Source organism: Phaethon aethereus, assembly GCF_964289735.1.
Source record: "Phaethon aethereus genome assembly, chromosome: 4".
NCBI classification, from domain to species: domain Eukaryota; kingdom Metazoa; phylum Chordata; class Aves; order Phaethontiformes; family Phaethontidae; genus Phaethon; species Phaethon aethereus.
The window spans coordinates 74,799,011-74,814,259 of NC_138578.1; the positions used below are offsets into that span (position 1 = coordinate 74,799,011).

At 36.2% G+C, this 15,249-nt stretch overlaps 1 protein-coding gene across 1 annotated transcript in view; it reads right to left on the reverse strand.

Annotated features, from left to right (window-relative positions):
• The window catches only part of HTT (huntingtin), a gene marked incomplete at its 5' end in the record, with an annotated part of 84,664 nt that overhangs the window by 52,633 nt on the left and 16,782 nt on the right, over positions 1–15,249 (reverse strand). The window contains 14 exons of the mRNA XM_081999762.1: positions 208–308; positions 669–732; positions 1,587–1,726; positions 3,275–3,372; positions 3,457–3,615; positions 4,298–4,438; positions 5,768–5,879; positions 6,816–6,934; positions 7,224–7,347; positions 8,868–9,226; positions 9,638–9,718; positions 12,959–13,006; positions 13,869–14,073; positions 14,573–14,751. Coding sequence (XP_081855888.1) covers positions 208–308; positions 669–732; positions 1,587–1,726; positions 3,275–3,372; positions 3,457–3,615; positions 4,298–4,438; positions 5,768–5,879; positions 6,816–6,934; positions 7,224–7,347; positions 8,868–9,226; positions 9,638–9,718; positions 12,959–13,006; positions 13,869–14,073; positions 14,573–14,751 — 1,930 coding nt within the window. The remainder of the gene's footprint in view (positions 1–207; positions 309–668; positions 733–1,586; positions 1,727–3,274; positions 3,373–3,456; positions 3,616–4,297; positions 4,439–5,767; positions 5,880–6,815; positions 6,935–7,223; positions 7,348–8,867; positions 9,227–9,637; positions 9,719–12,958; positions 13,007–13,868; positions 14,074–14,572; positions 14,752–15,249) is intronic.

Consider the following 15,249-nt stretch of genomic DNA (forward strand, 5'->3'; position numbering starts at 1 on the left):
CAAAGCACAATTGCCTGATAACTCAGAATGATGCATGTTCCAGGTACCATAAAGCTGCATTTCTGCATTTAAACAAATGTGTCTCATCCCTTAAACAAAAATATAAAAAACCCACTAAGGGATTATTTTGTTGTAGGTATACAGTAACATGCAAATATCTTTCTAAAAACCTTTTAGAAAAAAGGAAACACCAACAACCATATATACCTCATTAATGAAGCTGCAGCTACATGTCTCACTCTTGGATCTTCATCTCCAAGCAGACATATTACAACATTATTAAGCACTCTGTCCTGAAGTTTTAGTAGCTAGAAAATAAGTTAGCACAGTAAAGTTCACTGAACATTTTCATAATTTGACCAGATTGTTAAAAGATAGTTAACAAGTGAGATTTCCTCCATCTGTAAGACAATCTTTATCTTAACACTGCTAAATGTTCTATTTAAATACATAAATGTCGAAAATTAAAAAAAAAACCCAACACCAAAACCCACCCCCCCGAGAATACTAAGATATCTGAATCTCAGTAGTAAAGTATCTTTACAATTGCAACAAGTCTCAGAACATAAGCCTTCTTCTACCAGTGTTGATAGAATTACACATGAAGTGCTGAAATTGCACTGCTACCTTAATCCACAAACAATATACTGATTGAATAATTTACTTACACCAGTATAATGATGAATACCTCGGTGCAAGCTCTCAGTTCTTCCTTCCAAGAAGCTGACTAGCCTATGGTAAAAGTAGAATTTAAAGCACAATAGTTAACATGAAATGTTATTTCCCCTTTCAGTGCTCTGAAGGTTCTTTTTTTTTTTTTTAATTTTTAAAAAGAACAGTGCAGGGAAAATGTATGAAGTAAACAAACCTTTTCTAAAGGCAGCAAATAGTAAGATATTTGCTAACCTACTATTTGGCTAGTGTAACAAAATAATTACTTTTCTCTAGTTGAAAAAACATTGTTTACATATTGTGATTGTAATTGTATTTTTCTTCCCCTTGCACAGAAAAAATCAGACTGCTTTGAAAAAGATGTTAACATATTCCAAATATCACTATTTGGAAAGAGTCCAGTTTTGTATAACTAAGGGCAACTTGAAGAATTTTCATATAAACATCTTTTGTCTTTCAGCTTGGAAGAACCTGTAGAGAATAATGGAATGCAAGAAAAGGAAGTCAAGTCATATTCATTTCAGTATAACAGAAACTGATCAACAGAAGAGAGCTGACAATAATGCAGAACAAGTCCGGGACTTTTTCTTTAAAAACACACACAACTGGACATGAAATCCAAGTTAGTTTCCAGATTATATAGTCCCTTCCTGATCACAGACTTACAGCAGACATGATAAAACAGACCACTGAACTAGACTCCTGTACAGTGTTACTAGGACTGGGCTTGGTAGTGAAGTCAATGGTCACTTGACAAAGGAATTCATACATTCCATATAGGAATGATTGGTCTGAATTAGTTTTATGAAACGTGTTAATGTTTCAGAAGAAGCTGCTCCATTATGATTCCAGTTTCCTATACACAGCATCTTGCACTGCAGGTACAACACCCATTGAAAAATATACACACTTACCGAAAATCTATCTCTGCAAGTGTTTCCAGAAGTTCCGTCCTTACTAGCCAATATGAGCTATTCTTCAGCGTAAGGAGGTCAACAATTAATTGTAAACCTAGTTCACTGTAACTGCTACTACTTAAGCTCATGATGCAATGCTGAGAAGAAAAAACAACTTTCAGTTATATTATAGAAGAGGTTCTCTGGATCAAAGTATGTAAGTGATCATAAAAATCTATTTAGAATATAAAAAAAGTTATTGCTTAACAGCTAAGAGAAGGTACCAGAGCTAGATACTTTGCAAGGCTAGGACACTAGCTCCACGTGAACTGCTAAAACCTGCTGCTGAATTTAAACTTGAGGGGAACATAAGCCTCAGATCAGAGGACAATCCTCCCAAGAGTGGTCTAAATCTCACAGGGCTTAAACACCACAAGCACTATATTCTTATCTATTCAAAACCAGACGCCCTTATTTCCACAGGGTATTTTGATTCTGATTTCCAAAGTTTTTAAAAAAGTCGTACTTCCTCATTTTAATGATTGTTCAACTATATGCACAATGTGTGATCTTTGGAAAAAAAGTTACAAGAACTCTACACTTCTATGTCTTATTTAACTACACAAAAATATACTTTCTTGTTTAGGGATTAACAACCCAAAATGCTTTAGAAAATTTCTGCCAAAAGGTATGAAGTCAGGCTACACTACATATAGAGAGAAAGAAAAAGTCAAAATTAACTAGTATAAGTTGGCCTTAACTGAACAATTCTAGTGAAGCCTTCTAAAAAGCCATAATCATAAGTGTAATCATACATGAAACCACTATATACAAACAATAAGATCATGGAACAGAAGGTTAAAAAGACTGCATCATTTAACTAAGTGGATTTCCTTCCCTCAGCTGCATCACAGACCCCTGCTCTTAGCACATGAAATCATATTTTCCATACATTAACTATCTGCATTTTACTAAAAGCTATACTTTGCCTCACTGAGCAATAAGCTGCAAGTCAGCCACGCTGTGCCTCACCCCGATGAATTAATTTCCCTTGGCCTCCAATTTGTCCTTGTTCTTCCACTTTTTTTTGAAAACTCCTCAAGAAGCTCACTCCTCCACCCCTCTGCTTTTTCACATTACACTTTCCACAGATTTTATTACTGAAATGAAATTCACATGCTCTAGGTTCCACTCACAAATTCAGCTATCGTCTCTATTTTAACAATTGCCTGATGGATCTTTCACACAATTTGAAACACTTTCCTGAGACTTTCTTCACTTTTAAAAATTATTTCAGAAAATAATCACTGTTTTACTTGCCATTTCTCACATTTAACTTTTGATGTCCAAATACAGGCTACAACCAGATGTTACGTCACACTTCCCTGTTAGAGGCTAGATATCCTTTCTATCTAATGCACCCATCCTGCTGTTGGTTAATGTAACATTACAGTTCATACCAGTACATTTATAACTGGAAATACTGCAATTAGATTATACTGCTGCACGATCTAACCAACATAATTATTTTCCAGCTTTTTGTTTCTCCATTTCTGTGCCTGAATCCATGTTTTCTACAATAAAGTTCTTGGGGAAGAACTAATTTTTTACTCCATGTTTATACACCTGAGCATAGCAGGTTCCTAGTCAATGAATAACGCCCATGTGATCTGTGGTGGTGCAAATAAGTTACTACTTCTGCTTACCCTCACAGCTGTACAAGCCAGCTTGCATGTAACAGAGGACTCATCTCTCAATGTCTTCTGTAACAGAGGTATGCAGTCTACCAAGGAAAAGAGATTTCCTAACAAAAAAAGAATTTAAAGCAATGAAACAAAAGAAAATTTGGTTACATTGAAAAAAAGACACCCTTAAAATAAATTGTTACCTGTTGAGCTTCTGACATTTGTTAGCCATTTTTCCACATCAAAGCGGGATTTAGTTAGAATGGAGTTGACAATTGTTCCACACAGAATGGCAGTAGCTCCTCTAATCTGGGGATCTCCATGGTCAATGTAGTTCAGAATATCTGATACATACTGCTCCTCTAAGAAAATAAGTTATAACTACTTTATTTTAAAAATACTAGTCTTATACTTAACTGATTCCTAAAAATGTTTGAGTGGAGGAACTAATTACTGTACAATCAATGTCAGCATATTCACAGTGCTCCTGTCTTAATTCTACCTTTCAGAGATCCCTTGCACGTAATCTACACATTGTTCACACCATCCAGACCAATAATCACATGTAAAACCACCAGTGATTTATTTCAATTGTACACAAAATGCTCTGGGGAAATCTATGTCAATGCTCCACCTTTGCCACTATCAGTATCAAACCAGTTGAATACTCCAGGTACCTGACGATTATATTGTAGCATTCATAAAAATGAACCTAATCACTTACAAACCATCTACAAGATGGCCTGATATAAATTAGAAGCAGTCATTTATAAGATAAATAAGCCACTTCTGCATAACAGTCGTAGCAAAACAGCTTCAACTTGTCAGAAGCTGCACAAGTTCATCCACTGAAACTGAACTCTTATTACAGAAAAAAAAATCTCTCCACATGTGCTACTAGTGCAGACAGCAAGTTCATTCCAATTGATGCAATGTTTGTTTGCAAATACTAAACTGGATTTAGTGTTTTCAGTATAGATGCTGCCTCACTTAGTTGAAAACCCAAACACACTATTAAAATGGAGTATGCGAACTACAACATACCATACTCTTCTCCCATTGCTTCAAGGGGTGTTTTATACAGTTTGCTGAAGAAAGACTCAGGGTGAAGTGCAACAGCTGCTCCAACACAGCTTACTGCTAGGGCTTTTACACTGACTCTCACATCTCTATCAGGAACCAAAGCTGGGAAGGAAAAAAAAAAAGAGGGGGTATTTAAAAGCTGCCTGAATTGTTTTTAAGTTAATTAATAACTCTGTATTATATAAATAGCTTAGCCTGGACAAAAAAAAAAATATGTAGGCAGAGCAAGTAGTTCCAGTTTATCAGAGGCAGCAATGCTATATGGCGCATTTTGTTCTTAAATAAAAATAAATAGCCCCCCCCATGCACTTCATCCAACACTCACACTTCTTCATTGCTGAGAATAGAGCTACTACACTGTCTTACAAGAACACTACATTAGCAGAGCACATGAACAAACAACAGTTTAGAAAAGGGAAAAAGAACAAACATCTTAAATGCTCACTTCAGACATGACACATACACACATGCCTATGACAGACTTCCCAGTGAAAAAAATGGAAGGAGCAGTGTATGCCATAAAGGCTTTCTGGGAAATCCCCACTGACATTCTATTACTGTGCTGAAAAGGTAAATAACTCCTCTTTTGAGCACCAGCAGCCTCCTCCAACAATCACTTACTGTCAAAAAGCTTCTCTTTGACTGTCACGTGAAAAAATACATGAAAAATGGCCACACTAACTTAGGCAAATGCTTTAAGATTTTAAAAGCAGAGAAAAATTTCAACCTGAGATTTCAGTTAGGCCTTTGAAAAGCTTAGCTCAATTCTCTACTTTACTACAGCTGAGTAACTTAAAATACAAAGTTACATTTCCCAAACACAAGTGGGTACAACAGTACTTCCCCTACCTGAAGTACATTCAAAAAATTAACATGGAATTCAAACACAACTGAGTGATAAATCAATTGTAAAAATATTAAGACAAGTACTTGAAAGAACTATATTCTTCTGAACTTGTTTTTAGGAGTTTCCACAGAATGAACTGCAACTCAGAAAATTGTTTCTTTACTGAGGTATTGATACTTCTATAGTGGACAAACTGGGCACCAAATACTGATAAAAAGAAATACTGATATTAGATTGTCTTTGCAGCTTCATACAATCTATAAACCATCACGACCCCACAGATTAAGTCTCATAATTACATTTAGAGTTTGTAAATTTTAAAGTATTTGACTTACAGGCTAAGTTCCCATAACACTTCTTTAGATGCCCAATGGTTCAAAGTGGGACTCATTGTAAAATGGCATAAATTTTTATGCGTATTTAGGTTTTTCTGTACTCTGCTGTGATCATTTAAATCACGACTGTCACAGAAAAACGCCACCCCTAAAATTTCCAATGAAGTGAATTAAAAACCAGAGTAAGCTGATCACATTTCCAATTTTGTACATGGAGAGCCACAATGAGTCTTGAACAGAAAAACTTACCTCCTTTCTCCCCAGTAAGTAGAAAAGAGGCTGACAGAAGTCTAACGCAGTGCACTAAAGGAGCAGAATTTCCATCGGTGTAGTGACCTATGTCTCCCTTTACCCTGGAGGGCTATTGAATGCAAATCACAATTTTTATATAAATAAAAATTAATCTTCAATTTAAATAAAACATTAAGCACAACAAGATTTAGAAATACTGCACATCTCCAAATGTACAAATGTTGTAATACAAACTGTGTTTAATAGACATTCAAAAAAAAGGCCTTAAAATGTAACACTTTCAGGAAGTTTGTATCCAGTATCGGATTTGGTTTAATTTTATCACAGAAACAACAATCATTCTGTAGATTTTCTGAACTACCTAGACTTGCTGTTTGCATCTGAAGGAGTCTGATTAACCATTTTGTGTGTCACCAAACAATAACCTTTGGAAACTTTGTATGAGAAGCAATTAATTTCTAAGTTGTTTCCACAGAAGGCTGACAACCTTCTCTAGTTTCACATTTAGAGTTCCCCAGTAGACCAAGCTGATCTAACTCCACCTGCCACAAATGAAACTCCTTTTGCTCCAGTTCAGAACAAGGTCCAACGCTAAAGTCAAAAAACCATAAGAGAAAATCAGTAATCTGTAGTTAGAATGGCATGAGCCTCTCCGCAGAAAGAGAGGCTCAAAGGGTAAGACAACAACTTTTGAGGAGATCATAAAGTTACCCACATATCTAGCAAACAGCACAAAGATATTTTGGGTAATAAAATACCAGTGTACCCTACTAATGCACAGACAAAAGGGGTTTGTGTTCTCAGCAGTTTGTGTTCTGTTATGGTTTTGCTGGTGATTGCATTGATATGGATATCAATACTTGTGTATTCACCTTACATTAAATGAAATTCAGGCTGTAACTCAGATTTACTATTCAACCTTAGTTATTTTGACCTATAATGAAGTACACCACATATACAGACTACCCACATTATCACTAGTTTACGTGACCATAACTAATTTATTTTTTAAACTTCAAACCAGACCACTGTGACTACTTCTCACCTTATTTTCATGATCACTAGGATCTGCTGCATCTTCTTTTGATGTAAATCTGTCTACGCTGCTATCAGAAGGCTGCCTACTATGGCTCATTGTTTTCAACAGGTGAGGCTGCTGAAGAGCTTTAGAAAAAATTAATGAAATACCATTTCAGATGCAAATTAAAAGCACTTTAACTGAACTTAATTATACAAAGATAAAAATAAATTAGCAGTGATCAAAACAAGTGATTCATTAGAAATGTTGAAATATATTCCTTATTTTACATTTCAAACTATTTATTTGTTTTTCATATCCATTACATGAGTCTTCAGTCCCTTGGAAGTCAGACAGCAGATGCACCTGTTAACACCTGCCTTAAAGGTGTCACCAGTTCTGTGTCCACCCATATCCCCCCATATATCAACATACCAATAGAAGAATTTCTGAAAGACTCTGATGAATCATCTTGGAGAATATTTGCCGCCTCATCTTCCTCATCCTGCAGCTGCCCAATTTGCATCGCAGAATACTGTCCTTCAGCACCCTCCAAAACCTACACAGTGCAAGGACAGGACTTAAAGTTTAGCTTAACACAGTATTAAATCTCAAATTGCAATGCTAGTAATCTAGAAATAATTTGAAAGCAAATATGAGCCTGATAAATATTAGTGTACAGCTACGTGCAGGCCCCAAAGCAGTTCCCCTCCTCCTCCAGCATTTGGGCTATTAGAGGCCATAGTTAACAAGAGTTTGACCCTTGGCACCTATGCACTGTATAGGCAGTAGGCATATGGAAAAGTAACCATAAAAGAAAATTAATAATGATAATAAAAGACACAGTAAAAAAACATTTCATTGTAAGTTTATCAGAAGACAAGATACTTACTCGGTTACTCCCTGACTTTATAAGCACCTGGAAATTGTTTATTAAAAAGTCCATTAAGTGGGACAACCACTTTGTCAATTACAAAAAATAATTTTCCCTGTAATTACTGCTTGTAAACAGTACACCAACTGACATATTCAACAGTCTGACAAGAACTTCGAAGAAATGCATCTTGTCAATAAACATAACTTGTCAATAAATGTCTGCTCACTTTGGCTTTTTGCACTGCCTGCATTTAATTCGGAGACAAGAGCAATTATGGTAACTCCTTTGGTTCTTGAATCCTCACACTTTTTTTAGTGTGAGGATAAGCAAGGAGTATTTGCTTATCATAATTGTAAATTTACCATTTTTTGTCACGGTAAGAGACAATTACTTTTCCGAAGTTACTATCAGGAAACTTAAGTCAAGTTTGGTAACATCTGAAAAAAAAAAGAACTTGAGAAATTCTAAGTTTTCCCTTTTTTGCATTTTCTGATCTTGCTCACGGTAATTATATTTTTGCTGGTTTTATTACAACCTCACAATACACTTGACTAAGAAACAAATTTCTTAAAATAGCTATATTGTATGTACATTTCAGGTGTTTATTAGATACACAACTGCTACATTAGTAAATCATGCAGTATTTGCTTAGTATAGGAGAAATACTGAAGATGGCATAAAAAGGAAAAAATAGAAAAAAAGTTGCATTGCCAAGTGAAAAAGTACAGGCAGAAGACAATGTGAAGCATTAGGTTCCAAAAGTATTCCTGTATCATTCCAAATAGACTGTTCACCCTTTAACACTTCCATTAGTCCTCCTGCACCAAAACAACTATTAAAATATCTATATAAAATGAAGGATATACTACTAAGAGGATACATATACGTATGTCAAGCCTTCGATATTGACATTCTTTCAGTGAGTGACAGTCTATTAATACCTTCATATGACCTACCCAGTGAACACACTGATTACAGCTTTGTAGTTTTTAATTACTGATGAAGTGGAAGTGTTAAAAGGGAGGTCAAGCTCTCCAATAGAGGTGTGAGCTGCTGACCTTTCCATTGTTACTAGCTGAGGATGGAAAAGTAGAAGACCAGTAAGTAGATGAATCCAAGTCTGGGCCCTCCATGGAAGAGCTCTGAGATATGTCGGGCCCCTCAGTAGAAGGGGATCCCCCCTCTGCCCGTTGCACACTTACAATTTCAGAACTGTCCGAAGGGGTTACAGCAGAGTCTGGACCTTCTGTAGTAGTCTGAGAGCTATCACTAATTGGTGAGGAAGCCTGTGTACCATCATTCAAGTCCATAGTGGGATCTGACTGGACAGCACTGATCTGGCTGGAGCTTCGACTAAGCACATCATCTTCTTCAGTAGTTGTACTTGTCAAATCACAGCTTGTCAGGTCTACAGAGTCTGACTGCAACGTATGTTGAGAACGTGGCTGCTCAGTAATGATATCATGTCCGGTAGAATCAGCAGCTGAACTCCCTACTGACCCAGCTGTCGATACACCTGAGGAAGAAGCTAGTTCACTGGCTATCTTGCCCTTCATAGAAGCTGCAAGACACAGATATTAATGAGTCAATCAAGTGTTTAAACTTGTGTTTCACTCTTGACATGGACACCGCATACTAACCCACATATTAAACTAGGCTAAAGAAAGTGTATGACTGAACAGTTCAACTACAGGTAGGGAAATAAGCATCTGTAAGATGCCATTCCATTTATACCTGTAGCTCAATATGACAGCCTATCCATTAAAAAAAAGCAGTCAACTTAATTAGGTCAATATAAGTTTTATATCCAGGAGTATTTATGGTTTCAGTTTTGCTAGCATGTCTTGAGTACCCATTCACTTCATAGTCACCATAACTCATCACTTACATTTTACACAGAGCAATAAAATAATGGATTTGTAATATATAGTTACACAGGCTGATTGTACTGCCAAAGGGAAAGCCAGCTAACCTGCAAACGATGCAGTGCTGACGTCTGATCGGGTTTCAGGATCATCCTCCAAACTTTCTTCTTCACCAAGAAGTATTTTACCTGAGAAGTGATGGAAGAAAAACCTTTACAGTTTTCCAAAATTACAGTCAACTCGGAATGCTGAACAGTTGATGTCAGTTAGATGTGAAATTTATTTCAAAAAAAATTATCCGAATCATTTTTCAAAGCTGTGACAGGCAACAGGTGGAAGAGAGAAAGGAATGAAGAAATTGAATATCCAGTCCCTCACTGTCTGATCAGGAGAGAAACAGATAGCAGTGACAAGGAAACACACAGTTAAGTAATTTTATTTAACAGTGTAACCATTCAGGAAACTACCTATGACCTTATTCATTCTAGCATATTTTTGTGGACTATGGTTACGATGCCTCTAATTTCATCAATTATGTCCTATTGCTAAGGACTGGATACCTGGCACTCAACTCAGAAGGGCATTAAAGCATCACAAGTAATAGAATAAATAACCTCTCCCTCCTTAAGGCTATGAAAATTATTAAAGGCTACTTGCAGTTTGGGGCTTGGAACTCCAAGGACAACAGAACAGAAAACACCTCAGGGGAAGAGCAGTACAGACTAGAAGCACAAGACCTTGTAAGTGGGACAGGGTGATGAACCATGGACAATAGCCATTAAGATCTAGGGATCAGTAAGGCAAAAATCTTCAGAGAAGTTTTTGTCATAGGAAAAATGAGAACCACTTATACCTTAAAAACAATCATCATTAGAGGTCTCTTACTCACTGAGTAATGTGTATTTTAAATAGAGGCAGTGGAAAGAGAAAGATACCTGCAGACACACACTGCCTGGGAGCAAACCAAGGACACCACTGCCCTGAAAAGTCTGTAAATGGGACTGGATAGAGAGCACAGAGGGAGCTACTGAGCCCATCCTTCTGGATCTTACAAATCACTTGCTGAGACAGAGGGATTAATGAAAACTGTTTTGAGGTAAGCCTGTTTTGCCATTTAGAATAAGCTTCACTATGCAAGATACCAATGTTTGGATAACACTAGGTGAATTCGTTTGCATCTCATTTAAGTTACTGGGGGTACAAAAGCATTAGCAGACTTTTGTATTAATTTCTCCATCACAACTGCTTTCATACATAGCAGTAACACTGTAGAATTGTCCTCATCCAAAAAGTATGTTTTATGCTACTCAAACCTGTAAGGTAGAAAAGTAACCATGACATTTCCATGTATGTTCTATGTAAAATAACAGTAATGGAGAACTATACTCCTACAAAAGAATGAGTAAAATCCTGCTAACAGTTCCCAACAGAAAGCATGAAAGATAGCATACTCTTCTCTATTCTTTCTCACATTTACATCCATTTAATTGAAACAAACCAGGATATTATTCTGCTTTCCACAGATGACCACCTTTAAAAGTAAGTGAAAGAGGAAGGACATTGAAAAGCACTTATTAGGCATACTAGGCCTTGTATGCTTAAATTAGTACATGAAACAGGATACTTTTACATTATTTGGCAAAAAATTCAGTTAAGATGCAGAACATAATCTTTCATTTCTAAATGAGTTTTCAGCCTTTTTTTTCAAATAATTTTCTGAAGCTGAAACATAGCTTGAGCCCAGTTGCTCAAAACTAAAGTTAGTCTGAAGCAGTAAGACCGAAGAGACATCGAATATCTGAGTTCTGAGATTAGGGTCACAGATTTCTGTATATCAGCCTCACTTTACACCCCTACACACAAGGGTGTATTACAGCTAGAGAAGTTTCACCCACAGCCAACAGCAGAAGCCTACTACAATATATGGTAATAGACTGCAAAACGAGTGCAAGTAGAAACTGTGAATAGGCTTGATTTTTCCCTCCTCTCTACAATGGAGAGTAGCAGGAAATGAACAAGTCACAATTTGAAATTAAACCTGTACAAAACACAAAATCATGAACACATTTCTTCAAATTCATTTATGCCATTTTTTAGACCACAAAATCTTCATACCATGATCTTGAAAGAGGATAGAAGCTGATGACTCATACATGTTTTCCCACTGAGTGAAGGAAACGTTAGTGCTTTAACAAGTACTTTAATTGAATATACTCTATTATTAGTACTTCGAAGTTACCCTGAAGACTTTTAACAATTCAAAGTATCAAAACAATGATGTACCATTTTTCATTTAAAACTGTTATGCATTGTCATTCTGATCTATTGTAGTCTGTCTCACCTTTGGATGCTGCAGCAATATCTACTTTCAGAACACTTTCACTCTTATTTCTAAACTAGAAATTATCACTGCAACCATAAGCACCATTTTGTTCAGCTCTACCAACTATTTCACATTTAAGTATATTCTTAAAGCATATAGCTATACTCTTTAAGAATTATGAGATTCCTTGCACACAAAAATGGGAGGACATATTTGGACAAAGTGTAAGCTAGTTGCTATAAAGGTACTTAAAGTTTATATAATCTTATTTAGTCTTAAACTATTTTTCCTTGAAATTTTTCTTCTTAGTATTGCACATCTCTCAGCTTACTATGCTTGCACTGACTGCACTACATTCACACATCATTCCAGTGCAGTAGCAACATTTTCCTCACCTAAAACAGGCAATGAACCCATTATACAGCTGTATCTACAGTGATCCTAGTACTGATATGACTTGCTTTAAGCAAAGCATAAATGTATAACTAGATATGAAGTCCTTTCATGCACAAACTGGAAACGAATACTTCAGAGGAAAAGGTATTATTTGAAATCCTGTTAAATTAATTACCTATTGAAGAAAGGAATGAAAATATACAGTGAGACACAAAATGAACAGCATTAATCATCAAGAACAGAAAAAGAAATAAAAAAGGGATTATATCAAAGCATGCGAACATATACATGCATTAGTGAAAGAAGAAAAGAAACCAGGCCTAACAAAACCAGGTTAATTATTTTGTGAGTTACATTAAAGGTTAAGTATTACCATCAAAAGGAAGAATGCCCTGTTCAGAGAGATTACTTTTAGATGTGCACTTTAAACGTGAAAATTGCATCAATATTCATCACCATAATTTTGCCAGTGAACTACAGCATAAATAAGAATTATACTGCTTTGATTTTAGAATATGTTGATTGCAATAAAAGAATTCCGACACGATATCTGATAAGATTTACAGTGATTAAGCTCATCTGATAACAAAGGCAACTGTGAATGAAGACTAAAGTTCAGCAAGACAATGAAGTGGAGAGGGGGAAGGTAAAAAAAAAGAAAAAAATTAGAAAGGAATGCACTTAAAAATTTGGTTTTGAAAATAATCACCTTTATGTTTTCTCGCAAGAACAGGGCTGCATGAAGAACCCCCTCCAGCTGCAAATCACAGAAAGTAACACATCAGGGCAAAGACAGAGCTGCTGAAATCATGAAGGAATTCTAATAGCCAGAAGTGGGAATTTAAAAAAGCCCAAAGCCAGGAAGAAATGGCAAACTTTTTGATTTTGAAATCCAAATTTCTTGGATGATTTGTGATCTAAAGACTGGGGTTTTTTTACTATACCACTTGTGCAAAGTTTGCTTTTAAAACAAATATTCTAAATTTCACTGCCATGATTGCTTCCCGCTAATGAATTGCCTTCTAATAGCAGCAATATTAGAATGACCCGTTAGTTCAATACAGAAGTCCTTACAGAAATACAATCAGAGATAGATTCTTTTGAAACACGTAAGTAGCAGTTAAGAGACAATTTTAAGAACATGCACTTCACAGACAAGAACACTGATAGCTGATTTTTAAAAGTTATGGATAAACTTAAATCATGCTTTAATTTCATGCTTGTTATGGTATTTGGCAAGGAGCTATCAGTTAACAAATTCTGATTAGATCAGCTTTTTAATGAATCACAGTTGTTAAATGCTTGGTGAGAAGAACAGTAATCTGGCGGGGGGCGGGGGGGAAGGGAAATCTGTCACCACAGTTAAATTGCTCTGTGTAACCAAAAAAACCCACCAACACAAACTGTAAAAAAATACTCTGGAGTTTGTCATTACATAATGAATGTATACCCACTTAAAGAAAGGAGGGGAAAAAACCTTTTACTGTAGCAGGGTGGGGAGTCATGCATAACTTTATACATTTTGTTTTATTCTTCATATTCTTGGCTAACGCTGAGAAATAGAGCTGGTGATGTTATGTGCATCTCCTTTTACTTGAATTACCAAAAATATAGCTTACCTATAAGTTCCACTATGCTCCCACTGCGGTTTCTGCTGGCAGATTCATCTTTGGATACACTGACCTGTGCAATGCCCCCTGAAATGGTCAGGGCACGGAGAAGGTCAGGTGGTGGCGTTCTAAAGAGCTGTTGTAATAATTCTAAAGCTCCAGTCACAACATTATGGTCCTGATGCTGGGTGTAATGCTGAGTCAGTTCATAAACCTAAAACCCAAAGTACTGGAATAAGTCTCTATGAAGACACAACATCCTACATTTCTTCTCATACACCACATTAAATTTCAGTGATGCATTAAAAATGACTGACATTTGCTATATCTAATCTTCACCACACTATTCCAAGGGGAAAATGTCAATTAATTGTAGCCATTCAACTGCCTTCTTGGTCAAAGTCTGTTGTTTATGTTTATTGTTATAGAAGGAAGAATCACATCAAAGAACACCATAATGACTACGAAGTTCTTTAGCTCCTTTGGGAACACCTAACAAGTACTTTTGATGCTTTTTTTTTTCTGGTCATTAATATTATTTATCAATAATTCCAGTCACCAGACAAACTATCTTCACCAAGATGAACAGGAATTTTACAAAATAAGTCAGAATGTTCAACATCAAACTAGTGCTGTATCATATTATATGCAAGATTTATTTCTTTTCCTTCCAATTAGTACTCTTCAGGTTAGGGTTATTATTCATATTTTACCTGTATAAGTTGTTCTGGTGAAGGTGAAATCTCTGTTTCTTTTCTAGTTACGCCAAAACTGCCTTTCAGGCTGGTATCCTTTACTTGTTGTTGCAATAAAGGTATGAGATACCTCAGTGTAAGTAAAACACCCAGAATTAAGAGAGTAGGATGATCATCTTCTACAGGAACCAACAGGCCTGGGGGAAACAGTCAAATCACTTCTTGAAGGCAGTTAGTTTCAACACAAACGTTATTTCATGCAGTCCATATAATAGCTTCTTTAAAACAAAGAAGAAAACAACAAAAAACACACACAACCAAAACCTATCAGCAACTTAAGAATGCTTTCTAAGTGTAGAAACATTTGAAAATATCATAGAATAGTTTGGGTTGGAAGGGACTTTTAAAGGAAATCTAGTCTAACCCCCTTGCAATAAGCAGCAACATCTTCAACACGACCAGGTTGCTCAGAGCCCCATCCAACCTGACCTGGGACGTTTCCACAGATGGGGCATCTACCACCTCTCTGGGCAACCTGTGACAAGGTTTCAAGACCCTCATTGTGAAAAATTTCTTCCTTAGATCTACTCTAAATCTGCCCTCTTTTAGTTTAAAACCATTAGCCCCTATCCTACCACTAAAAGCCCTAGTACAAAGTGTGTCCCCATCTTTCATAAGAAAAGCCCCCTTGAAGA